This window comes from Anguilla rostrata, chromosome 3, assembly GCF_018555375.3.
Source record: "Anguilla rostrata isolate EN2019 chromosome 3, ASM1855537v3, whole genome shotgun sequence".
In the NCBI taxonomy this organism is placed as follows: domain Eukaryota; kingdom Metazoa; phylum Chordata; class Actinopteri; order Anguilliformes; family Anguillidae; genus Anguilla; species Anguilla rostrata.
In genome coordinates, this window is record NC_057935.1 from 6,193,102 (window position 1) to 6,217,603 (window position 24,502).

The window sequence follows — 24,502 nt, forward strand, 5'->3', positions numbered from 1 at the left end:
TACGCTTCACAGAGACAGACTGTTCATCCTGAAGGGTCCATCGCATTACTCAGCCGGGGCGAAACCACCTACGTTTTTTGGGTTCCAGTTTGTCAGCCACTCGGATGGGGGGGCGATGGGGGGGGCGGAGGACAGTGAGGGCTCTCGTCTGGGGGTGCAGCGGTGGCTCTTGTAGGTACCCAGGCGGGGGTGTGGGGGGGGGTGTGGGGGGGTCACTGCACGGGGTCCTGCAGTGGCTCTTGTAGGTACCCAGGTGGGGGTGTTGGGGGGGGGGGGCGTGGTGCGGGTCACTGCAGGCTGGAGTGCAGCGGTGGCGCTTGTAGGCGCCCAGGTGGGGGGGGTGGGGGGCGGCCGGTCACTGCGCGGGGGTGCAGCGGTGGCTCTTGTAGGTGCCCAGGTGGCGGAAGCTGCGGCCGCACTGGTGGCAGGGGTAGGGCGTGGCGCCGCTGTGGATGCGCTGGTGCGTGTACAGGTTGCCCAGCTCCTTGAAGCGGCGGCCGCACTGCGGGCAGGCGTAGGGGCTCTCGCCCGTGTGCACGCGCTGGTGCCGCTTGAGCCCCGACAGCACCGGGAAGCCCTTCCCGCACTGGGGGCAGGGGAAGGGGCTCTCCGCCCCGCTGTGGCCCAGCCGGTGGCTCTTCAGCCGGGCCGCGTGCCGGAAGCGCTCCCCGCACTCCGGGCACACGAAGGGCTTCTCGCCCGTGTGGATGCGCTGGTGCTGCCGCAGGTTGCCCAGGTAGTTGAAGTGCCGGCCGCAGTCTCCGCACTCGTAGCCGCCCTCCACCTTCCTCTCCCGCGACGCCCCCCGCCCCGCCCCCCGCTCCTCGGCCCCGCCCCGCCTGCCGGGGTCGCCGCTGCCCTCGCCCGCCAGCGCCGCGGGAGGACTGGAGGAGGCGGACTGGACGGAGTGGAGGTTGCTGTCCCGGTGCACCGCTTTCAAGTGCTCCTCCAGAAACAAGGCGTCGGGACAGAAGGTTCCGCACAGGGGACAGAGGTAGGTGTGGGAGAATGGCTGACCTGGGGCGCAACAAAGAGAGAGGAAGGGGGAAAAGGTACAGAACGCATTCGCGTGTGGGACATCGAGAGACTCGCCATCGAGGGGCTCGTCATGAACGAAACGCTCACCTGTGTCCACGCTCTCTGCGTGGTCGTCCGCCGCCACACTGTCGTCACCGTGCGGGGAGCCCTGGAGGAACTCGGGAGTGTTGGTGTGGTCGAGGGGGGTGGTGGGCTGGGACAGATCACGCCTCGTTCCCTCAGACTCATCCTCTTCCTCTTCATTCTCATCTACGGGGGTGCCGCTCTCACATTTCGGTTCCCTCCCACCTAGGACAGAACATGGAAAAAGTGTTCTTTTCTGCATAAGCATGTGAGAGTAGGAGGTTATGAGGTTCTCTGGGTATCTAGAGTGATTTTTCTAATTAGTTTAAGCACACACACACACACACAGAGACAGACAGACACACACACACACACAATAAATGTAGTACACACACTGCTTTTGGGGAAAACAGAACTAAAATAAAAGGGTATGTGGCAAAATTAATTGGACATTGACTGGGAATTGAGATGTGTCGTTAAAACGAAATAAAGTCTGAAGGCTTTAACTTTCACACATGTGCTTTAATAACTTGTTCAAAAAGAAACTGGCAAGCAAGCAGGCTACCTTTCAAATCCGACGAGTATTCCACTCCAGTTATCCATTCGTAATCATATATCCTTTTGCTTCCTGACGGCAACATGCTGAATATGTCCTCGGGGCTCGTATCCGTCTCCCCGTCTCCTGGTACCGCACTATTGATACCACTCTCCGTCCACAGGACCGAGGCGTGCGGCTGCGGGTCATGTCGGCTGTCTCTGTCGTTACTGGACGGAGGGACGTTCCCGTCGCTATCCACTTCAGCACCACGCGAATTCTTGTCTTTCATCAGGTAGTCACAAATCGCATCTATATTCTCTTTTTTTATTCCGGGGGTTCCTGGCTTTGCTTTTTTTGGGTCACTGTTGTATTTATTACCCGGATGAAAATCTGATTTCCTCAAGGCAGCTGTCGCTTCGGCGATCATCGAGCCGGGAAACTGATCTCTCCCATCTCTCTCCACCGTCTCCAATCTCGCCTTTAAAATTTCAATTTCATCGGTTTTCTCTCGAAGCTCCATCTTAAGAACCCGTATTCGGACGCTGACCATCTTTCTGATTTCGGACAGGGCTGCTTCAAGCACGACAGAAATGTTCCTCCCGAGGTGCTCAGTAATGTCGCTCACGGAACTCAGTAACTCCTCGTCCGCTTCAAATTCTGAAAAATCTTCATCAAGCCGAGTAGGGGGACCTGTCGTATCCATGTAGCTGTTTTCGGGGTCGGAGGAGAGATTAGCTTCGGCGAAACAATGGGTTCGTTTTCGACTCATGGTCGTGGGCGCGTAGGCTACTGTGTGTTTTGGACGGTGTTGATAGACGCTTGGCTCAGACGGGCACCATCGAGTTCTTGCTAAAATTATCTAGCAATACACCGACTGATTTCTGCGGTAGCGCCATCTGTCTATAGCTCCAGGAAGCTATTTTGTTGTAAATATGTCGGCGAAATGTTGGCCGTGGTTGTAGTACAGTACAACACATATTATTAGTGTTGTAATATAACAATTATGCTACAAGTAATGTACCCTACAAATAAACATAAATATTTAGTTGGCATTTCGAATGTGCCCCAGAACAAACACGCAACGAGTCCAATGATAATTTCTTTTAAAAAAAACTTTATATCAAATATCTTTCCAAAATCGGTCTTGGTCCAAAATCAAGATTACTGTAAAATAAATACGTTAAATATAATTATTTGCCTATAATTACTTAAATCATGAAGAACACAACCCCCTTAAAATGCATCTCAAAATAAAACAAGAATTAAATGAATAATACTGAAAACACATTCAACAAGACAAATGGCTCATTTGTTAACATACACCAAGCAACAGGATATGGACCTTTTTCAAACAACATTATACAACAACGAAGGCCCATACTTGTGGGATTTGGGAGACTGAATTTTAAAAAATGAAACCAAAGAGGGAAGCTAGACACTTTGAGAATACTTTAACAGATCGGACTAATTACAGTTGGTCATACTGAACAAAAGTGACACAGCAGAATTAAGCAAGAGGCACGACAATACATGATCTTTGGCTTTACTTACATTTACATAATTAAATGTGCTTAGTCAATCAGCTCATTGTAAGTGAGGAGTGGAAGGCATCTTGAAAAAACAAGTAGTTCGATTATATCATATGGTATTTTTAAAGGCATACTATGCAGGAGTTTTACCTTGAAAACATAAAATAACCATTTTACCTTTTGCTAATTTTCATTTATGTCCCCTCATTCTACTGACAGAACTCAGCCTGAAGAATCTCTTGTAGTTCACTTTGTTGATCCCCTTTTACGAATTTAAAAGCCTCAATCAAATCACCCCCAAGTCTCCTTTTACTAAAGCCTATATTTTCATACCAGGTCATCTGAATGAACACAAAAATGGGCCTCAATGGGCCTTCTCCGCTCAGTCCAGGCTGCTGTAGAACGTGGCCTCCCTGCGGTGCTGCTGCACTGGCATGTCCCGCCGCGTATCCCTCAGCTTCTGCATGTCAATCTCCACCAGGGCCACGCCCACTTCCACGCCCCCGCAGTCGCCCATCACCGCCCCCCACGGGTCCACGGCCAGGGCGTGGCCGTACGAGGCCCTCTTGGCGTGGTGACTGCCCACCTGGGCGGCGGCCAGGACGAAGCACTGCGTCTCGATGGCTCGGGCGCGGAGGAGCACCTGTCGCGGTCAGCAGGAGTGCGCACCCGAGGCGCAACCCAAATTAACTCAAAACACACGGGGAAACTTTAACCAACCAAGGGATGCCATTCAAACCTCACATAAATCCCGGTAGCAGTCTCAACAGAATTATGAATGCAAATCACATCACATCAATGCATATCTAGTACGCCATTGGTGAGTAAGCTTGATGGCAAAATGTTGTTTCCCAGGAATTATTCTATTACGAGGGGATAACCATTGCTGCTTTTACACTTGTGATTGTCTTTCTCCATTAGTAGAGACAGAGACTTATGAACTGATGTGATGCAAATTTCCATGCATGAGCTCATAATCTAAATGGAAAATATAAATGCCAGACCAGCACACAGATATCCTTGATTATCATTCACAGTTGTCATAACACTGCCAATCATCTGATCGCTTGTATCCTGCGCTGTGTACACTGTTTTAACTCAACTGTACATCCATCCATTAACTATACCCGCTTATCCTGGGTAGGGTCACAGGGGGTGCCAGAGCCTATCCCAGCATGCATTGTGCGAGAGCCTCACCTCCCAGTGGGCTGCCCCTGTGGTCACAGTGAAAGCCGACGGATATGTGAGAATCTCCGCCCCCTGCCGCATGAGAGCCAATGACAGCTCCGGAAATCGCAGATCATAGCATACACCCAATCCCACCTGGAACGCAAGCAAATATATCCATACATACACATGTACACAAATGCATACAAAAGACATGTCCTGTTGCTCACTTAAGTGTAGCCTTTTACAGTCAATTGCATGCGCGGTGACCTTGCCGATGGGCGTCTGGACAGGGGGGGTTAGGCAGGGTCCTGGGATGGTGAATGCACTCTCTTTCAGGGACACACCCTTTCCTGCCAACTCCACATCAAACAGGTGGCCCTTCCTGTACACCGACACTATATCTCCTAGAAGAAGAGGAACACTGAGAGGTAACTACAGCCAAGTGTATATATGTGAGCGTCTGTTTGCGTGTCTGTGGCTTGTGACTCTGAGGTTGTGGGGCACAACCATTGCACGCATAAACAAGGAACTTAACCTGAATTGCTTTGGTAAATACCTCACTGTGTAAATGGACTGTATGTAAGAAAGTACGCTAGAGCAGGTACAGTAAGTCCATCTGGATAAGAGTGTCTGCCAAAGGTCTAAAATGTAAATGCGTGAGGTTGTCTGTACACGAGTGCATGCGTGCATTTCTCCATCTACAATTACTGTTATCGACACTGTTTCTGTGCAGTCAATACCCTGTGCGTCTACAATGACGTGGCTATTGTAGATCCGCCTGTCACTCTCCCAGCTTTCCCCTCGTTCATGAAATCCTCCGAGCGAAAGCCAAACCTCCAACTTCCTGGAGAAAGAAATCAACAAGGAAGGATGGTAATTGACAGCAAACACTCCCTACAGTGCCAACCAAATAAAGTATGTGTGTGCCTCATTATATACAAAAATCTTAGTGCACATAGTCATGTCCTGCATTCCCAGAGTTTTGGAAATGTGATCGGGTGAGTGTGGCTGTAACGCACCTGGCCAGCTCAGCGTAGCGTGAGATTGTCTCCCCTTCCATGCTCTCAGACAGCTGGAGGGTTTCATCGCGACTGGACCCAATGTAGTCAAAGCCCTCTGGAAGGAAGACCATGCAGGCACCCCTCTCCTTTGCCTGTTCCACCAGTCTCTTGCAAGCTGTGAAGTTGGCCTCTTTGTCGGGGGTAGAGGTCACCTGACATACTGCTGCCAGTGGGATTGCGGATGACATTCTGGAAACATAATATGAATGTATCTACTTGTTGTATGAATCAGCAAATTAAGGGAACATGTTCACTTTCGAGTGATAAACGCATCAAATAGTTCAAAAATATCACAATATATAAAATGGAACTCTCCCTCAAAGAATGTTAATACATGAGACAATCTTAGTCTTGGGGCTAGTTGTTGGCCAGAGCAGACAGGAAAGGTGATTTAGCACAAGAAGTTTTGAATATGATGTATAGTCAGTATGATGTATGTACGGAGGGAGATCAGGACAGGATATTTGCTAAAACATTATTCTGATGTTTTATGATTTGGCTCGCACAGACCAAAAATAAATTAATATTAACGTGAGGTGCATGTTTAACTTTAAAATCGAGTCTTTATGAAATGAAGTCTATAAGTATATACGGCATTGCAAATTTAACGAACAGTTCATTCCACAGCGAGGGCTCGAATGAAGTAGCCTAAATCACAATTTTTGCACTGTCATACCTGCACTGTTCTCCAATTAAACTCGGTGTCCTGGTAAGACGGTGCAACCACAAACCTCTTGCTTGGGTCCGTAAAATAACACTGAACGCAAGCATTAAAGGAATCGGTAGCCTACTAACCGCGTAGAGGTTAGCTTCCCTTGTTGAATTTCAGTCTGTCTTACTGGAATTGTTTAAATGATAAATTTAAAAAAGTATAATAATAAATGCATTCAGGTGACGAATATCAACGTCTGCTTATTTCGTTTTGCTCCCCAGAGTTAGCCAGCTACATGTCCCACACGGGACTACTGCTGCGACCTGAGCAGAGACTGTAAAAAATAAGTTGGTAGCATAGTATGTAGCCAGACGAAAAAAACTATCACGAAAAACGGAGACAGTTATAAAATAAAACTATTTAAAGGCAATGCATGCTTTAGTATCCACTGAATCCATATAACATCCGCAATGAATATCAGATAGGCAACATAGATTGCAGTCAATTCAAATATAACGTAGTCTAGCCAAGTCACTTCTTGCGATCATCGGATGGAAATGCGGTATCATTTGGGTTACAATATCGGCAACGACTTTGCTAACGCTACAGTTGCAATAATAAACTTTTCCTTATCGTCGTCCAATTTAAACCTATATTAGGAGATGTGTCGCTATGTGGCTAGCGTCTGTTGCAGAACAAGTAAATAAACAGCGTTTTGATCTTCCAGGCAATATACAAGACAGCCCTATATTGTAAGAAGGGGTCTTGGTATTATCTGGGTGCTCCCCATTTCAAGATGGCAGCGAGCAGTAGCAGCAGTACGGCGGCCAGTAAAACCAGCAACAGCACCGGGGGGAAGCAGTCCGGCCCTTCGGCGGAGCAGGTAATCTATCTGTTTATTAGACATCTTCGTCTGCGTGGTGCACTGAGGAATTTGGAGTCAAAATGTGTCTTGTCAATCGCATGAACTGCCAGAACACCCGGCTAACGTTAGCTAGCTAGCTAGCTAGCTAAGTGCTCGCACACGGTTCAGTGTTGCAGTGACAAGCTTGCTAACAGTTAGCTGCAATCCGATCTGTTATGTCAGTTATAATTTTATGACGACAGAAAGATAATCCAGGAGTGAATGTGCAGGTTTTGTAGATTAGACTGAAACAAATTGAATATGTTAAGAATTCGTTCAAGATATCAGCATGACGAAGAAGTATTGCTTAAGACGGCTAATGTAGAAATAAAATTTAGTTTTTAAAGGCCGATCTTTTTGGGGGATTTCAAGCTTGTGTTCATATTGAACGTTAACTATTGAACTACAGCTGAAGACAGGACTTGAATCCTCAGCGAAAAACGTTTCATTGTGGTCCGTTAGTTGCTAGGTGTGAACCACCGTTGCTATAAACTGGTATTTAGTACATTAAGCTCGTCTAATCGGTGGAAAAGAAAAAACAGCCCCGTAAGAACAATTTCTAGGGGTACAATAATTTACAGTAATGTGTCCATAGAAGAATGTATGGATTGAGCCACTTGATTGGTAGCTGGAGACCTCAAGTATAATCCTGCCTGAGATCGCAGGCTTCAAAATGGCAGCTTTTAAATGTATTATTGATTAGTCAATAACCATAGCTTGACAATTAGGCATCTTGACTTGCTTTTTGCATTGAATGATTGACGTGTTCAATGCATGGATATTGCTATGCTTAAAATCATTTTCTATTAAATACATTCTAGTTATGTCATGTTTGCTAAATGTAAAAGATTCTGTTGGGCTGGTTTAAGTTGGCACCTTTTGATCTGTAATTATTGGAAAATGTTAATTTGTGTTGTAGTTTTGAAGTACTACTTATTTTCCTCCTGCTAACCTGTGTGTGTGTGTGTGTGTGTGTGTGACACAGGTGGTGGCTGCATTTCAGCGAATGCGACAAGAGCAGCGCAGCATGGCTGCTAAGGCAGCCGAGCTGGAGATGGAAATTAACGAGCACAGGTGCCGTCTCTGTCTCTCCAGCATATTTGACACATTTTGCACACTTGGTTCTTCTGCCATTCAGTTAATCCTACAAACCAGTTGTGCAGTTACAGTGTATTGCTATGTTGATATTTTGAACATGGCCGTACTACCTGTGCACATAACCAAATATGTTGTTGTGTGTATGAAACTCCTTTGAGTATTTCATGGTCAAAATGAGTCATGAGTGATAAGTAAGTCTAAAATTTACTTGATATCCAGAATCCATGGAGTTAATTTTCTCACATGTATAAATAAAGTTGGGATTCCATTGATTCTCAGCCTGGGACGATGGGACCTAGTTATCGGGGTGGGAAACTAACCACCTTCCTCTCCCTTAGCCTAGTGATTGACACCCTGCGAGAGGTGGACCCTTCCCGGAAGTGCTTCCGCTTGGTAGGAGGAGTTCTGGTGGAGAGAACGGTGAAGGAAGTTCTGCCCGCGCTGGAAAGTAACAAAGAACAGGCGAGTCTCTCTGGCTGCGTCTCACACAGAAGGCTTTGCCTCTGCTGCCTTGCTGCCTGATTGGTCACCATCCTTCAAAGTTTTTTCAGAGGGGCCTGAACATGAACCCGAATTGAGACAGGTTTCCAAGGCAACTAGCATGTCACAAGCTTTTAAGTCTTTCGTGGACAGCCCATCAATCACACTACCCTCTCAAATGCTATCCTCAGCCTAAAGTTATCCTACACGCGGCTAATGAAGTTGGATACCACATATTTTATTTTGATTTAATTGATGTGATTACTAAAAAAATGTAATTGTTACATTTGTTTAATGTTTCATAACAATGTAGACTAACGTATATACACTCGCTCTCGCATACAGATATCTAGGATAGTGGAGTCGCTCAGCACACAGATGCAGACCAAAGGGCGGGAACTGACGGAGTACCGGGAACGCTACAACATCCGATTGGTCGGAGAGGAAGACGGGCCGAGCAAAGCTGGGGCAGCGTCCAATCGAGAGAGTGAAGGAGGCGGGGGATCTAAAGGTGGAGCTGGTGTCCTGGTGTCATAGAGGAAGATCATTTCAGGAAACGGGATCCTCCAGAATGCCATAGAGTGAAAGTTGCCACGTACTTACTGTATTTGTGTGTAGAGAATTTTTGTTTATTTGGCTTTTTTTTTTTCCTTTTCTTTTTGTTCTTTTTTGAGTTTATGAATAAAAACTGAAAATTGTAATCAAATAGTCTTTTCCCCACCCTTGTCCTTTTTTTTCTTCCATTATAGATTTATGTATTAATTTACAGCACACCTTTAGAGTGCATCACATTAGCATTTCTCTCCCAATAGCTGCGTTCGGGGAATAATGTTGCGTGTTTTTGAGTGTATGCATTCTGAGGTTAAGAGGGAATAAAATTGGAACGGTTACACTATGTAATAAAAGGTATAATTCAGTTGGTCTGTATAGTAGGGCTGCCAGATAATTAAAAAAAAAATCATTTTGATTCATTTTTTACTATTTATTTGGAAATGATCTCTTAGTTTTCAGCATTGTATAATCTGCTGTTCAGTGGCAACACTGCCAAAAATGCAGAAATGCATTATCTGAATTTTGAAAAATATTCTTCAGCCAGCTTGCTAGCAATGGGAAATACTTGAAACATACATGATAGCCAAATTTTTGGAAATCAATTAATTAAATGTCTACCTGAGATGTATTTAAGTCAAATCAAATTTAGATTGTCTTAACCCAACATTTCCACCTATGTTATGTTGCTTATATGCTTCCCTGCATTTATTAAGCCATTTATAATTCACAAAAAGGAGAAATATAAGATTCAGGCCAGGGAGAGTAAACAATCAGTTAAAGAACAACTTCAACATTAAAACAAAAATGGTTTGCCGTTTAGTGAAAGCCAAACTGTCCTGTTAAACTGCCCTAAATGCATCAGGTTTCACCCAGAACACCCTGAAGAATGGTGTGTAAACTAGCACTAGTTATCTGGTTTTCACTTCCCAAAGATGTGTTTTATAAAGACATCACATGACATTGAAATTGATACATGCTGAATGCACAATGTTTAGATTATAATGAACACTATTCATTTTACGAATAGATATATATGGAATAGACAACTAGACATTACTAGTCTCTTTTTATAGTAACCAGCTAGTCATTGTTAAAAATGAGATTTAATTTAAAAAATAACTGCCGACGAGGATGGGATTCGAACCCACGCGTGCAGAGCACAATGGATTAGCAGTCCATCGCCTTAACCACTCGGCCACCTCGTCCCATGTTTCCATAGGAACACACGGTTCATTATAAACAAATACAAAGACCATCATGGCATTGTAGATTGTTTATTGTATGTTTCGTGTTTTATTATGGTTCTATATTACATCCAGACACTGCAACGGACAATAGCTTGCTATATTAATTAAACTCAGCAGAAATATGTCAAAAAATCTGGACTGTTTCAGGTTAAGATTCGTTTTCAGTATGACACATTCTCCCCACGATCACCTTTGGGGAGCCGAGTGCTCACAAAGCGAGTATCGATTATATTGCACTAAATTGCTGATAAGAAAATTGTAATTATATCTAACCACGCATCCACGGTAGCTACGCTAAGCATATGACGCTAAGCAGTTACATTGTTAATTCCCCTGTACACCAAGAAGTACGGTAGATCACATTTGCACAACCATAGACATGCGCCCCTGCTCACGCACTCGAATTTGTGTTTTTTGAAATGCACTCCCCCGTCGAACACTGCATGTCTTTTAACCTCGAATATGATTGTGGAAGGGCCTGTCCTGTATAGCAAATCGATATCTAAAACTAACGATTGAGGGTCCTGTCGACCCCTGTGTGTCGGGATACAGATGCTCAATTGAACGAATATTGTGTATAATGTAAAGTCGCTAGCTAGCTAGCTAGCTAGTTAGCAATTGGTGGCTAACATTCGCTAGCTAGCTAGTTCTAGTTCTCTATAATCGTTGCACGGTGAAAATCAGTTCCGTTTCATCGGATGCGTATTTAATAGTAAAAAGTAATAATCACAACTAAATGTTTTGGAATGCATTTCTCAAAAAAATGTTCCGTGTTTAAGGTGGTGCTCAGTGCCCTGCTTATTGTAGCGCTCCTGCAGTTAATTTACCTGTCCTTCCTATCGAAGCTGCACGGGCGGCAGCAGCGCTACAGGTACTCGGAGCTCTTCGGAAACGCTGGAAAGAAAAATGTTCACCAACCGGAGAAAAATACTCGTAAAGAACGTCTCAAGTATTCTCTATCTACTGGCGGAATTTTCGATGCCAGTGGGCAGTACAGAGTATATAAAAACTTGATTAAAAGCGAATTTTCGGCCAATCAAAAGCCAGGTGTGGATGGGAGTTCGTTCCAGATCACTCTGGCCACACACACAACCATCAACAACTTGCACCATCTGGATTCCTTGCTGGAGCGATGGCAAAACCCTCTCTCTGTTGCCATATTCGCGCACGGCCAAGATGTCAAGTTCGCCACCGCGCTCGCCTACGCCCTCAGCATGTTTTGTCCGCAGATCCAAGCGCTTGTGGATTTCCACATGGTGTGCCACTCCGGCGAGATGGCCAGCTTTCCTGACCAGGATCGCGAGCAGTTCGCTGGATTGGAAGACTGCGCTGGAGTGTTCGCTAAGCTGGAGACTCACAGGGACAAGTACAAGAACTATGCCATAGGGGGCAACGTCTCCTACCCCAACAATCTGCTGCGTAATGTAGCGCGAGGAGGTACGGACACGGCGTACATTTTGGTCATAGACATTGACATGGTTCCCAGTGCCGACCTGCCTCAGCAATTCTCGGCCTTGCTGAAAAGGCGAGAGCCCGCTTCAGATGAAGTCTTCGTGCTGCCAGCCTTCGAGATCAGACACGCCCGCAAGCTGCCGGCTTCCAAATCCGAGCTCGTGCAGCTCTACCAGGTGGGCGAGGTCCGACCCTTCTACGAAGAGCTTTGCCCCCGCTGCCAGGCGCCCACAAACTTTTCCCTGTGGGTGAATCTGCACGGGCCGGCGGCGGGGCAGTTAGAGGTGGCCTATACCCTAAACTGGGTGGACCCCTGGGAGCCCTTCTACATTGGACCGCGCACCGTGCCTCTGTACGACGAGAACTTCCGTCAGTATGGCTTCAACCGGATCAGCCAGGTATGCAAAGTGAACGGTTGTTTTAAAATGACTGATATAAAACTATGCATAGCGAGATATTGTGGCTGATTTAAGTCAGGCGTTCATAGCACCACTTATTTTGGGTGGTTGTATTAATGATGTGACAAATAAATTTCCCTATAGGCTACAGGGATGGGTGTAGGTTTTTGTCTTGATTGAATATCATGATTAGTTAATTAGTTGAATCAGATGTCCTAGTCCTGGGCCAAAACAAAAGCCTGTACCCACATCAGTCCTTTTTGCATAAGAATGCACACCCCTGGTCTGCAGTCTAACACAGGCATACTCAAATCTGGCCCTAACGCCAGTAGTACTGTTGGTTTTTGTTTTTGTAATCAGGACTGATTAAATCTGGGACACTAGGTAAGCTAAATCTCTGGCCAAACCAGTGGTACTGCTGGCCTTGAGGGCCAGATTGGAGTATCAGTGGTCTAACGGCACTCTGCACAATGGACTTGTTTAGCACTTGGGTACTGAAATCTGATCCAAATCTGGCCCTGGTTTTCTTTTCTCCCAGGTAATTATCTGAACAATTAATGTTACTGAGTGTCTTCACTGCTGACTCCCAGGTAAAAGGAGGGTGCAAAAAACCAGTAGTCCTTAGCCCTCGAGGACCCTGACTTGTGTAACGGGTACGAGCATTTGCAGCTGTTAGCGTGATAAACGTGAAGTTATTTTTCCCTGCTCCACTTGCAAATGCTGACTCTATCCCTGCCACATTTCTTCTGCTTTTTACTATGACCTCCTCACAACATGCTCCTTTTTTTTTTTGTCTCTGGCATTTCACCCCTACTTTCCCCGCCCCGCCCCTCTCCCCCGTCCCGTCCCGCCGTCTGCCCCCAAACCTCAGGCCTGCGAGCTGCACGTGGCCGGGTACCGCTTCTCGGTGCTGAGCGCGGCGTTCGTGGTGCACCGGGGCTTCAAGGTGGCCGGGGACTTCCACAGGCGCAAGGACGAGGAGAACCGACGCAACCGGCTCCTCTTCCGCAGCTTCAAGGAAGGACTGAAGGCCAAGTACCCCGCCTCCCCCCGCCGCTGCTGAGGGGGGGGGGGGCTGTGGACCCCGCCGCGGCTCAGTCCGGCGGGATCCACCGACCGAAATATCGCCACGCTCCGTCATTTCGCACAAGGAGCCACGTTATGTTGACACTTTACATTTAGAAGGCCCTGTGCCTGTTGACCACTAATTTGCATTTCGATCCGCGCTGTTAGCGTAGAGGGCAGTGCCAGTGACGTCGGTGAGCTGTGTGCTGCTCGTGACACCAGTACTTCAGACACTGTCCCTGGCCCTTTCCAGCAGACAGGAAACTAAAGGGTGTAATTTCACCAGTGGTTCTCAACCTTGTTCCAGGAGATCTACCGTCCTGTAGGTTTTCACTCCTACTCAAACACAGCCACACCCCATTGAACCGCTATGGACCTCATTGAGCTGCTAATTAGTAGGATCGTGTGTGCCAAATTAGTGCTGAAATAAAAACCTACAGGGACGGTGGATCTCCAGGAACCACTGCTTTGATCAGTTCTGTTTGTGACGGTTATTCTACAGTGGACCCCTTGCTCAGCTTTTATAGTTTGTAGTCTGAACACTGGAGGAGTGTTATCATAATTCAAGTTTTTTAATGTGCCAACCGCCTGTTTTGATTTTATCTTGAGAAGGTTTGAAAGAGATTATTCTGACACTCCCAATTTAGATGGGGGGGGGGGGGGGTTGAATTTTGCAGTCAGTTATTTTTTGCTGGGCTCGAAGTGAGATGACAGGGCGCTAGTGAAACCTGTTAAATGTGATGCAATTATTTTACGATCAGAAATATCGAGGTTGGCAGGTCCACGGTAATTGGGCCCTGGGGAGATGTTCGTAGAGAACGAAAGTGCAGAGGAAAAGGCTACGTTCTCCTGGCATGGAGGTCTTTGATCTTGTTAATTCATGCTAATACGGAAATTTATAATAACGTTACAAGTGTTGCTGGTGTTGCACCGATTTGTTTACGATGCTGTGAAAGACTCCACTCTGGTGTCATGTAAGAGTGACAAGGCCAAGGCCAAGACCCAGTGGATTTTTTTTGAACCTATGCTTGAGGCATGGTTCCCAGTGCTGCTGCTGAAATATTGAAATGGGAGAGAGAGAATCTTTGTGACTACTGAACCATATGAAACATTGGGATGTATTTATTTTTTTCTGTTTGTTATTTCTATACTTTAAAAAAAGTGTCAGAAGACACAAAAAAAAAAAAACACTAAAAAAGGCTTGGTACGTGTGTTAGAGGTTTACATAGTTGTGTGCTATTCAGAGAAGTGTAGCTATACATCATTGTGATACTCTTTGGATTGTGGTAATATATGGGTTTTGGACCACCCACTGCTAATAACAGTGGTCATATAACAAGGGTGGGCATCACCTGAAGGAAGCAGTTCATTACATCACAGGCTCAGCCTTTTAAAACATATTTTATCATCTTTCGTATTGTTTCTGGCAGGGGGGACAATTGGTACTACAACCAATCTGCAATGGGAGACGGAATTCTGAGTGAGCTTTGATCATTCATTTGGACCTATGATTGGACTCCTCCCTTTAAAGGTCTTTTACAGTCCTCACTACTACTACATTCCTTAGGCTGTCATAATTGAATTGGTGTTCGCAGTTTGTGCTGTGACTGATGAAAGGACTCGATGTGTTTTGGAGTTGAGGTGATTAACACCTGCTCGGCTCGTGATTGGATGTAGCCACATTGGGGGCATTGTGGTCCCGTCCTCGAGAGCTTGGTAGAAATTTGGCCTCCTTGTGAGTCTCCCTCAGTAGGTGTTCACTCTCTCTTAGTATTAGTGTTCACAATACGTGAGAATGCAAATGATCAGCACTTCAGGGTGCATCAGTGGCTGTTAGTATAAACTCTTTTGCAAACTATTATTTAAAAGTTATTTTTAATATATATGTTTAATATATAGTAATATGTATCACATATTTATGTGTGAAATGTATGAAGCACGTTTCCAGCAATATGGCACAAGGTGCTTCACAAATACAGAATAGTTACAACAAAGGGAAGAAGGTTAAAATGAAGAAAGATAACAGACAAGACTGAGGTGTAATATAATGTTCACTTATTGATATTCCTGCATATCCCTCTACTTCTAGGCTGAGTGTTATAATAACGTTAACTTATTTAAATCTCTGCATATCCATGGACAGTTAGGCTAGAATGGCGCACCTCATTTGTATGTATAGCAGATCAAAGTACCTGTCAGGTGCAATCAGATAAATCTAATGATTTGCCATGCAGTTCTGTCGTGCACACGACTAGCATTGGAGTTCTCATAAGATGTGAGGCTCAAGGATTGCACACGGTGTCTTCTTCAATGTTTCAGGGAAGAGGAGGTGGAGAGTTTTGTTGGCAACTTCCTATTTATTTGCATGTCCAGGTCTTTCAAAATGTGGTAAGATTTAGTGGGCTGTCCTGAATGGAGCCACTGATTTAGCAAAGGATGGGTAATGGCAGCTAAGACATTGCACATTTTCTGCAGGGGGGGGGGCAGCCATAAGTATTATGTTGCATATTATGTTGAGTTTTATTTTTCCAACAGGTCCAGCTCTTCTTCAGTTTATGAAATGTATACCCAAAGTGTACCATGTTGGTGTTGTATCAATGGCTTTCAGATAAAGAGGTCAGTCTTTGTTTAGATCATGAAAGGAAACGGACTGGAGCACACAGATGTAAAATGAGCCCTTTGCTGGTGCAAAATAAAAAGTGACACGTCTTCATCAGAGTGCTCCAGACCTTTTCCTTTTACAATCTGTAGCCCTGTAACTCAAATCACAGCCCTTGGGGTCTAAGACCTGCAGGTTTTCCACCCTCCCTTTACCTGGGAGTCAGGTGTGAATACAGTCTAACCTATCAGTATCACCAGTTGTTTAGTTCGTTACCTGGGGGGAGAAGAAAACCAGGGCCGGAGTTGGATTCAAGGTCCAGATTTGAGTACCCATGATCTATAGCATCGTCCTGCATCTGAGAAGCACTGGATTAGCCTGTTAGCTGGCCGATGTGTGGTGAACTCCTTGCTGAATGCCAGTCTTAGTGTGTTTGACTGTTTGATTAGAATACAAGTGTAGTTTGGTTTGTTTACAAATACATATAAAACCTGTCACAGCCGTCAGTATTCAGTTGCTAGTTTTAGCCCCTGCTAGACAACCAATTACCCTACATATGTATGTAATTAATGGATGGAAGTAAGCCCCCCCCCCCAAGAGCAAGGAGGGCCGTATCCGTTTCTGGATTTTAGACTAACTTCTGGTCGTAATTATTGAATAATTAAATTATTTAATAATTACGACTGATTTGTGTTCTTTTGAGATTCAGATGTGTGAAATGCATCTTTTACAATAAAACGACTGAATAAAATACTGACATTTGCCATGTTTTTTTCCCTTTCCTCCCTCTGTATAAAGCTGGCTTTGAAGACACTCATTTCTTAGTGGTCTGGCTTTTTTTGTGTACCTCAATCTCTGTGCTTTGGTTTGACAATAAAGGACTCGTAATCCTATTTTACACCGGGTTGGACGCAGCCTTTTTTTCTATACATCCTGTCTGTTTAGCTTGTGCTGCCATCATTCCTGAGATCCGTTTCCAAGGACTACAAGCAAGCTTAAAATACAACATAACAGAGGACTCTGGTCTGTCTCTTTTCAGAATCATTGATGTCTTATATATTTGCTGCTGGCAGCTGTGTTAAAAATGAAATGAAATAAAGCAGGTTTGCTCTCATGCTGTAATTAGCATGCCTGATTAATCTTGACACAAAAAACCAGCGTGGGGGCAATTTGTTCAAAGCAGGTAGCATTCTGGTTTGTGTAGTAACACTTCTAACCACCAGGTAGTGCTAAAGGACAGGAGTGTCCTTTGCAGTTGATTTACAATTGGCTTTTTAAAGGGAAAATTAACACATGCTTTTTAGGGAAAAATCCATTCTGAATGTAGGTTATTCATTTAAAAATCGAACCTTGTAAAAATTCTGTTGTGTTTGGGGAAAAAGCTGGTCTGTCAGTATTATAGTACAGTTCCCATAAAGCAATTAACTAGGAACTCATCTACACCGTAAACAGAATTTTTGGAATTTCCACAATTTCATAGCATTTCTTTGGCATGTGGGACTTTCAATCTGGGCTCTTTATGGTGACAGGAATACAACTCTTTGACTTGTGATGCAGTAACTCAAGGCATCCGCCAGGGGGCAGTGGAGGGAAGTGCTGTGCAGCTTCCGAACACACCGCAGCAACGTCGACCTGGTGCTGTGCTTTTCAGAAATGCTGAGGACAAAACAAGTACAGGGCCTTTATTCATTCTTGCCACCTTTCAACATCTCTTTCCTCCATATCCTCTCAGCTCTAGTGTGCCCCCCTCCCCCAAACACTCCCCACCCCTTGCTTTCTGACCTTTTCATCTTTTAGTGCCTTCTCCTTTCCTCTACGTTGCATTCCTCTAGTTTCCACCACCGAAGACCCTCATTTATGTGCACTCTCCCTGTTTGTCTTTTTATATTTCCCTCCCAGCACCAACCTCCCCCCCATCCTAAGTGACAGAAGGCAGAGAGGTGTGTGTGGTGTGGGTTGTGTGTGGATAACGGGGTGCATTAAGCAGGTCTGGTGAGGTAAATCGGGGGTTTATCCCAGCAGATTTGGGCGGGGCAGCCTTATTAGGGTCAGGGAGCTTTACGACACAAGCAATTAGCGCCGGCTCCGCGGCGCACGCTAACGGGCGGCCTGATCCCGCGAGGTGGGCTCCCCCCCTCAAGAGGGGAAGAATGGCGGTACATAAAAGAATGGCGTTTCGCATGAGTGGACTGGCAGAGCACTGCTGAGCTTTTTAGGGGGGTCCGGTTTATGAACCGAATTTACGCCTCTGTAGGTGACCCCAAAAACCAGAGTTATTCGTTCTTGGAGTGACTGCCCGAGAGATCCCTGACCCAGTCGCTGATTGTAGGTCGTGTGCAAGAAGCCCCGCCCACTCCTGGGCTTTGAGCTCTTAGCATTGTCCAATCGCTGAGGGGTGGTGCTATAACCCGGGAACAGACCATTTTAAAGAGGACATCCGAGGTCCTCTTCCAGAACTGGAATATGATGAAAATAAACTGAAAAAAAAATGTATACTCCCAACAATTCACAATATTTAAACAAAAAAAAAAATAGCTAAAACATTACTTAACCAGCTCCTTGTCTGCTGCTGAATGATGAAAACTTTATTTAAAACGGCACGGTGAGAGACAGTCCAGAGACATGATGACTACGGGTATGAACTGATATGCGACACTGTCTGCATTCTGAAAGAGCCTCATTCTATGAGTCATTTAGAGCCACAGCCATCCCTGGGGCCACACCATTCCAGTTTAAACCGGTGGGTGTGATTCATGCCGGACTACTTTGGGGCCACAACAACATTCCAGTTCAGGGCCACCAAAACCCTAGGGCCGGCTCTGATAAGTGGACTGAGGTGGCTTGTGTGGGGCAGCTTGCGTCAAGTCAAAGGCCAACGGATTGCAGGGCATTAGTATCCACACTAAATGCTACAAGCTGGGCTTCGGAGTGATGTGCGATTTGAAACAGAGGCCAGGATAATTACCGGACTGCAACCCATCTGAGGAAAGAACAAATTCTGGAATTTTTTATTAAGATAAAAGCCCCCACTTCTGGGCAGGCGCACTCCCCAGAAACAAAAAAAGCCTAAAATCCGCAACCAAGGGATTTGCATCAGTGCTATTCCAGAAAAATAGATTTAGCAAAAAAACAACAAAAAAAAACTATGATTCCCATGTGGGGCACTGACGTTGGACCCTAGAGCAAGGTACTTAACCCGAATTCCGTCAATAAATATCCAGCAGTATAAATGGATGGAACGTAAAGCTGTGTGAGTTGCTCTGGGATAAGAACATCCGCTAAGTGTCTAAAACGTATAATTAAACGTGGGAAATTAAACATCCGTCTCGCTTACTGACGGGCTGGCTTAGCTTAGCTTAGCATTAGGGTCTGTTAGAGCAGCTAGCCCGACGGCTAATGGAAAAGGCCCAGCAGGTCATGCGTATCACTTCACCGGGGGTTGTGTGCCCCTGGACAAACCGCACGTGGGCTTTTTAAACGCATCCCGCTCAGTTCCAGATCGGTCGCAGCGAGAGGCCGAAGGGGCGTGGCTCGGTCTACGGGAGGAAATCCAGCCCAGGGGGGAGATGGGTAATCCACCTCACCGAGTCCGCACCCACACAGCCTCACACGCTTTAAACTGAGCCCCCGTCAGTTTAATTAATAAAGCGTGTACACACGCGCTCACACACACACACACACACACACAGGCACACACATATGCACACACACACAGGCACACACCCACACACGCACACACACATGCACACACACACAGGCACACTCACGCACACACACACACACACACGCATTCATATATGTAGAGGCCAATATTTACATACATGCTGACACACAATGCAACTGACACTGACATTCTACCCACACACACAGATGGTGATGCTGATCTGGAAGCTGAACCATACTTATCAATGTACTGACGTGACCTTTTTAGTACAATTACATGGAAACAAACATGTTTCATCACATGACTTGTGTTTGCTCATATTTTAGAAAAAAAAAACTATCACATTTACAAATTATTACATTTTTTTCAGGTAGAAAAATTAACAAGTTACAAGAATACTTGAAATTTAAACGCTCCTACTTTACACGTGTGTGCAGGTGTTCCACAAGCAGCTCCCTGTGATGTCATAATTAGTGTGGCCTCTAGAACCCCCTGCAGAAGGAGTCATGGGACCATGGCCATAGCTTGCCGTCTCTGTTTTATCAATTTAAGGCATGAGATCACAAATATGCAAATTGAATGTTCCCAACTGAACATTCTAATGCTGATGTAACCAACCACTAATGGTAATGGAAACCAATGCAGTTCTAGAACACTGACTCAGAATTTTGAGAAAACGTTTAAAAAAAACCTGCTCTTCAGAGTGTTAACAGGGAAGGAGCCGGCTACTGGTTTTTGCACACCAAGAGAAGGACAGCTGGCATCAGGAATCTGTGCGGTCATCTGAGATTGGCGGGGGGTCACTCAGACGTGGCCTGTTTAGGGTGGGTGGGAGGCACCATGTTCGGGGAAGATTTTGGGGGGGGGGCGGGTGGAGACGCGGTATGCCACTGAAGCAGGAATTAATGAGCATTAAAGTATTAGACGTGAATAAGCCCTCTCCCTGAGCCTTCTAACATTCCTAAACAACTCCCATAACACCTGCTGTATGACAAAAAGGCTCATGACTGGCATGAGAGGGGTTCTGAATCAGTCCATTCCACTGGACAATCCAGACATTTTTCAAGTGGTGTTCCTGTAGTTAAATAATTTTAGCGTAAACTACTGTGGCATAGTGTTACTATGTGGGAATTGGCTTACAACTCCAAGGCTGTAGGTACTGAACCCAAATGCTGTTTTACTGTTTTAAACTCGATCAAGACAATCAATCTGAATTGCTTCAGTAAAATATCCAGCTGTAAAAATGGATTGTTTGTAAAAGAATGCAAGCTCTGTAAGTCACAGTGGATAAGAGCGTCTGACTAAAATGTAAATGTAGTTTGCTATGACTAAACATTAGAGCCACCTTTCTTTTATAACACAAGCACATTGCCATAGGAACGGAACGTTTGAAGCTATTTTCTTAGTTCAAGCACCTGAAATAGTGGGTCAAAGGGGAAAAACAGTTGCTCCCTTCACAACCATGTGTTTCATCATGCAAGGCCATATCATTATACCAGTGTGTTGCAATTTACTCACAGCTGCGTACTAACAAACAAGCCAGCAAAAGCCACAAATAATCTATTTTCACAGCCAAAGCCTAAAATTAGTCCCAACGGACACCCAAGACTAAGACAGTCCACACGTCTCCTTCGTTAGGTGAGCCTGGAAGGAGTTATCCTGGCTGGATCTGATGTCAGTTCAGCTCTTGATCCTTCTCGGCGTAGCCTAATTAGTAATTGTGCTGGAAAGGAAAGATCTGGAAGGAGACACGGGTTCTTAAAACATAAGCCTCTAAGAGCCGATGGATGGACATGCAATTTACATTTATACCCCCAAACAGTGGACATTTTGTCTCCACCGGACTGCGGTGAAATGTTACAGGTTCAATGGCAGGTGGTTGATCTGGTCTTGTTTGGCATAAAGTATTCATTTTACATCAGTCCCCAGCCCCTGATAACCATCCCGGTACAGACGACACAGACATTCACAGCCCACCATCAATATTAGTTTTTCATTGTTTGCATGTCTTTTTTTTTTTAACGCAACCCCGCCATTACTAAAAAGGGGAGGGGGGGGGAGGCAAAAGCGGCCATTTGTTTAAGGAAATGCGCCAATATCCTGCCAGTTAATGGAGAAGCGAAGCAGTGTGTTTGTGGCGGGCGCTGGGGGAGGCGGAGACAGCGCCGCCGTCGCCATTGTGTTGCTAACGAGGCCGTAATTATCCCCCCCTCATTCGCGGGGGGACATTTCTGTGTGTTTATCCTGCCGAGCATAACATGCGTCTCGACTCCCTTGTCTGCAGAACGGCTTTTAGCCCCCAGGTACGGAGATAATGCTAATTGTTCTCCTCTCAGTTACTTGTTATTTGTGTTGGCATAGACTTACAAACTGAAGTAATATCCCCCTGCCCCCCTCCCCCCTCCCCCCTCCTGATCTCACCCCCTGCACTGCCTGTTTACAGAATCAACAATTCATTTTTTTCCTTGCATGGGGGAAGTAGGGGGGGTGGTGTTTGCTATACTTAAGGCCTAATTAATTATGCCAAGTACTGAGCCATAGGGTTTACAGAATATCACCACAAATTGTATGTGTGCGTGTGCGTGTGCGTGTGTGTGTGTGTGTGCGTGTGCGTGTGCGTGTGTGTGTGTGTGTGTGCGTATGGAGGGGGGATTCGGTTAGGAAGGAATCAGGGTGGAATTTGGAATTTGGCTGGGCCACAAAAAGCAACTGAAGATTTTGTTATGAATGTGAATAAAACATGTGCATATAAAATATGACAACTATGACACTGCCAATAGCAGAAACTGCTCGCTGAAGCTGTGCCTGATTCAGGTGAAAGTAAAACTGACAAATGGTACAAACTCACAAAAAAACAATGGAATTATAAGCACATATTCTGTACAATCAAAACCATACATACTCTGACAGAATTACAGACACACACACACACACTCCCTGACCTCATGCATGCACACATACAACCCCACGCATGCGCAAACACACACACACACACACCCATGCACTCACAAGCACACACACACACCCAATCGCCTCTCCCCCCCTCCGTGCTTTGGTTCATCTAATCTTAGCAGCTTCTGGCAGATAAGCAAATCGTAGCTCAGTCTGTTCTGTTAAATAGTGCTAAACGGCTTGGGTGTGTGTGAGTCTGCGTGTGTGTGTATGCAGGTGTGTGGTATGTGGTGTGTGTGTGTGTGTGTGTGTGTGTGTGTGTGTGTGTGTGTGTGTGTGTGTGTGTGTGGTGTGTGTGTGTGGTGTTGTATGTGTGTGTGTGTGGTGTGTGTGTGATGTGTGTGTGTGTGATGTGTGTGTGTGTGTATGTGGGTGTGTTGTGTTGTGATGTGTATGTGGTATGTGTGTGTTGTGTGTGTTTGTGTGTGTGTGCGTGTATGTATGAGTGTGTGTGTGTGTGTGCGTGTGTGTGTGTATGAGTGTGTGTGGGTGAGCAGGTGGGTGCTGAGTAGCTGTTAGCGGTAATGGGGTGAGAATCACAGCAGTGTGAATGATGACGCATTGTGTCTGGGACTACGCAGGGTCAGATTAAGAGGACTGATCTTCGCCGTGTGTAACAACCTCTCACCCCTCTGTCCAGTGTCCACCCTCTCCACCATCCAAGCTCTGTATCAGGACCCCCCCGACACACCATTTTAATTGCCCTCAGTCAATGTGTCTCTTTTTTCCACAAGGCTTTTGTGTGTGTTTGTGTGTGTGTGTGTGTGTGTGTGTGTGTGTGTGTTTACCTCTAATAGAGTACATATGTCCCAAGTGGACTCTCTTAAAGTTGATGAAATATTGCCAGAATTGATTTGATGATAGTCATTTTTCTGGGTACCATATTCTTGTCCTACTATCATTTTCTATGATTTTCTAATTAATTAATTTATTTTATAAATGTACAAATGGCTTTTTCAGATGCATTATTATATAAGTATTTATGATATTTCTAGTTTAATTTCTGATTTTCAAAACATTATAAATACAAAGTTTCATTAAAGAATTATGTGATCAAATAATTAATTCCAATAAAACTGAGTTAGGTATGACCTCTGTTTAAAGGCAGTAATATAAGGCTATAAAATAAATCTGCGAACCCCGTGTTTACGGGTAAAATAGGGCGCATATTGGTTGTCAACACCAATACTAATTGTAATGTTGTTGGGCATTTTGCTCTCTCAGAATAAAGACTACGCATATCTCGTGAAAAACGCAACTAACGTGGTTAAAAACTGCAATGAGTTTCTCTCGCAGTAAATTAAATAGGCTACTATATTTCCGCGGTTGAAAAGACGAACATTGTATACTTTCGTATTTTTGTAAGCCTGAATATTTACAGAAACATGCACTCTAAGACACAGATTTACACCTGCACTGCGAAGTAGTGTAGAACCAGTTTTAACAGAATAATTCTTTCCCCAAATAAGACAATGTCTAGCTACACTATTATAGTAAAACGTTGTCCACCAAAGTAAATTTTACACCAAAGGCTAGGCTATCAGAAATTTGGAGTTGTAGCCCATACGTATAATTCCTTGTCTGAGTAACATTGCTGTGCCCGCGAACAGAGACGTTTAATCCTGGCGGTGGATAGAGTATACCGGTGTCCAGATTAATTAACATGGTATCTGTTTGTCAGGATCTCCGATGATCCTTAGCCGCTTTGGCTGACATATGTCTCCAAAAGGCTTCCCGGTCAAATGGAAGCCGGCATGTGATACCGATTTTCATGGCCCGACGGAGGGGATGGGACCTGATCCTCATTAAAACGGCAACCCGCGTTCAACGTCTGTTCACCAGCTCCGCTTAGTACGGACTATACATTAATTCAAAAAGGGAAAAAGACGACTTGAACTAAAACGTTAACTATCCGATATAACTATTTAGAACTGTTGTTATTCGAGTTAAAAAGCAGACAAGACAGTCCCAGTTACAGCTATCTGCATTTCCTATGAATTGTGTTATGCATTGCTAATGACTATTTTAATCGTCCTTTGG

General features: G+C 45.1%; 4 protein-coding genes and 1 non-coding gene across 6 annotated transcripts; 2 read left to right on the forward strand and 3 right to left on the reverse strand.

Annotated features, from left to right (window-relative positions):
• Positions 1-322: 322 nt before the first annotated feature.
• Positions 323-2,494, reverse strand: znf16l (zinc finger protein 16 like). The gene is made up of 3 exons (XM_064325742.1): positions 1,667-2,494; positions 1,126-1,326; positions 323-1,017 (listed from the first exon to the last, which is right to left on the reverse strand). The coding sequence occupies exons 1-3, from the start codon at positions 2,406-2,408 to the stop codon at positions 356-358; spliced, it is 1,605 nt and encodes a 534-aa protein (XP_064181812.1). The 5' UTR covers positions 2,409-2,494; the 3' UTR covers positions 323-355.
• Positions 2,495-2,748: 254 nt separating this feature from the next.
• On the reverse strand, positions 2,749-6,754 carry nit1 (nitrilase 1). Of its 2 annotated transcripts, none has more exons than XM_064325746.1 (6): positions 6,195-6,754; positions 5,358-5,588; positions 5,079-5,182; positions 4,606-4,742; positions 4,366-4,491; positions 2,749-3,811 (listed from the first exon to the last, which is right to left on the reverse strand). In XM_064325746.1, exons 2-6 carry the CDS (start codon positions 5,585-5,587, stop codon positions 3,551-3,553), a joined length of 858 nt encoding a protein of 285 aa, XP_064181816.1. In that variant the 5' UTR covers position 5,588; positions 6,195-6,754; the 3' UTR covers positions 2,749-3,550. The 2 variants fall into 2 exon arrangements, with proteins under 2 accessions (XP_064181816.1, XP_064181815.1); XM_064325745.1 differs by having other exon boundaries at positions 6,076-6,752.
• A 23-nt stretch (positions 6,755-6,777) lies between these two features.
• pfdn2 (prefoldin subunit 2) lies at positions 6,778-9,239 on the forward strand. The gene is made up of 4 exons (XM_064325747.1): positions 6,778-6,934; positions 7,941-8,029; positions 8,392-8,515; positions 8,879-9,239. Exons 1-4 carry the CDS (start codon positions 6,848-6,850, stop codon positions 9,068-9,070), a joined length of 492 nt encoding a protein of 163 aa, XP_064181817.1. The 5' UTR covers positions 6,778-6,847; the 3' UTR covers positions 9,071-9,239.
• A 969-nt stretch (positions 9,240-10,208) lies between these two features.
• trnas-gcu (transfer RNA serine (anticodon GCU)) lies at positions 10,209-10,290 on the reverse strand. The gene has a single exon. It is a non-coding gene; the product is annotated as a tRNA-Ser (tRNA).
• A 403-nt stretch (positions 10,291-10,693) lies between these two features.
• b4gat1 (beta-1,4-glucuronyltransferase 1) lies at positions 10,694-16,600 on the forward strand. Its single transcript, XM_064325744.1, has 2 exons — positions 10,694-12,182; positions 13,054-16,600. The coding sequence occupies exons 1-2, from the start codon at positions 11,079-11,081 to the stop codon at positions 13,243-13,245; spliced, it is 1,296 nt and encodes a 431-aa protein (XP_064181814.1). The 5' UTR covers positions 10,694-11,078; the 3' UTR covers positions 13,246-16,600.
• The last annotated feature ends 7,902 nt before the right edge of the window (positions 16,601-24,502 follow it).

What these genes read in the sequence shown, in the direction of transcription:
- znf16l (XM_064325742.1), bottom strand. Translation starts at nt 2,408, where the DNA reads ATGAGTCGAAAACGAACCCATTGTTTCGCCGAAGCTAATCTCTCCTCC. An exon ending in ATACTCGTCGGATTTGAAAG is followed by an intron (nt 1,327 to 1,666) that starts GTAGCCTGCTTG and finishes GTTCTGTCCTAG; the next exon opens with GTGGGAGGGAACCGAAATGT. An exon ending in CGCAGAGAGCGTGGACACAG is followed by an intron (nt 1,018 to 1,125) that starts GTGAGCGTTTCG and finishes GTTGCGCCCCAG; the next exon opens with GTCAGCCATTCTCCCACACC.
- nit1 (XM_064325745.1), bottom strand. Translation starts at nt 6,170, where the DNA reads ATGCTTGCGTTCAGTGTTATTTTACGGACCCAAGCAAGAGGTTTGTGG. An exon ending in CGCTACGCTGAGCTGGCCAG is followed by an intron (nt 5,183 to 5,357) that starts GTGCGTTACAGC and finishes TTCTTTCTCCAG; the next exon opens with GAAGTTGGAGGTTTGGCTTT. An exon ending in TCCAGACGCCCATCGGCAAG is followed by an intron (nt 4,492 to 4,605) that starts GTCACCGCGCAT and finishes CTTGCGTTCCAG; the next exon opens with GTGGGATTGGGTGTATGCTA.
- pfdn2 (XM_064325747.1), top strand. Translation starts at nt 6,848, where the DNA reads ATGGCAGCGAGCAGTAGCAGCAGTACGGCGGCCAGTAAAACCAGCAAC. An exon ending in ATGGAAATTAACGAGCACAG is followed by an intron (nt 8,030 to 8,391) that starts GTGCCGTCTCTG and finishes CCTCTCCCTTAG; the next exon opens with CCTAGTGATTGACACCCTGC. An exon ending in TGGAAAGTAACAAAGAACAG is followed by an intron (nt 8,516 to 8,878) that starts GCGAGTCTCTCT and finishes TCTCGCATACAG; the next exon opens with ATATCTAGGATAGTGGAGTC.
- b4gat1 (XM_064325744.1), top strand. Translation starts at nt 11,079, where the DNA reads ATGCATTTCTCAAAAAAATGTTCCGTGTTTAAGGTGGTGCTCAGTGCC. An exon ending in GCTTCAACCGGATCAGCCAG is followed by an intron (nt 12,183 to 13,053) that starts GTATGCAAAGTG and finishes CCCAAACCTCAG; the next exon opens with GCCTGCGAGCTGCACGTGGC.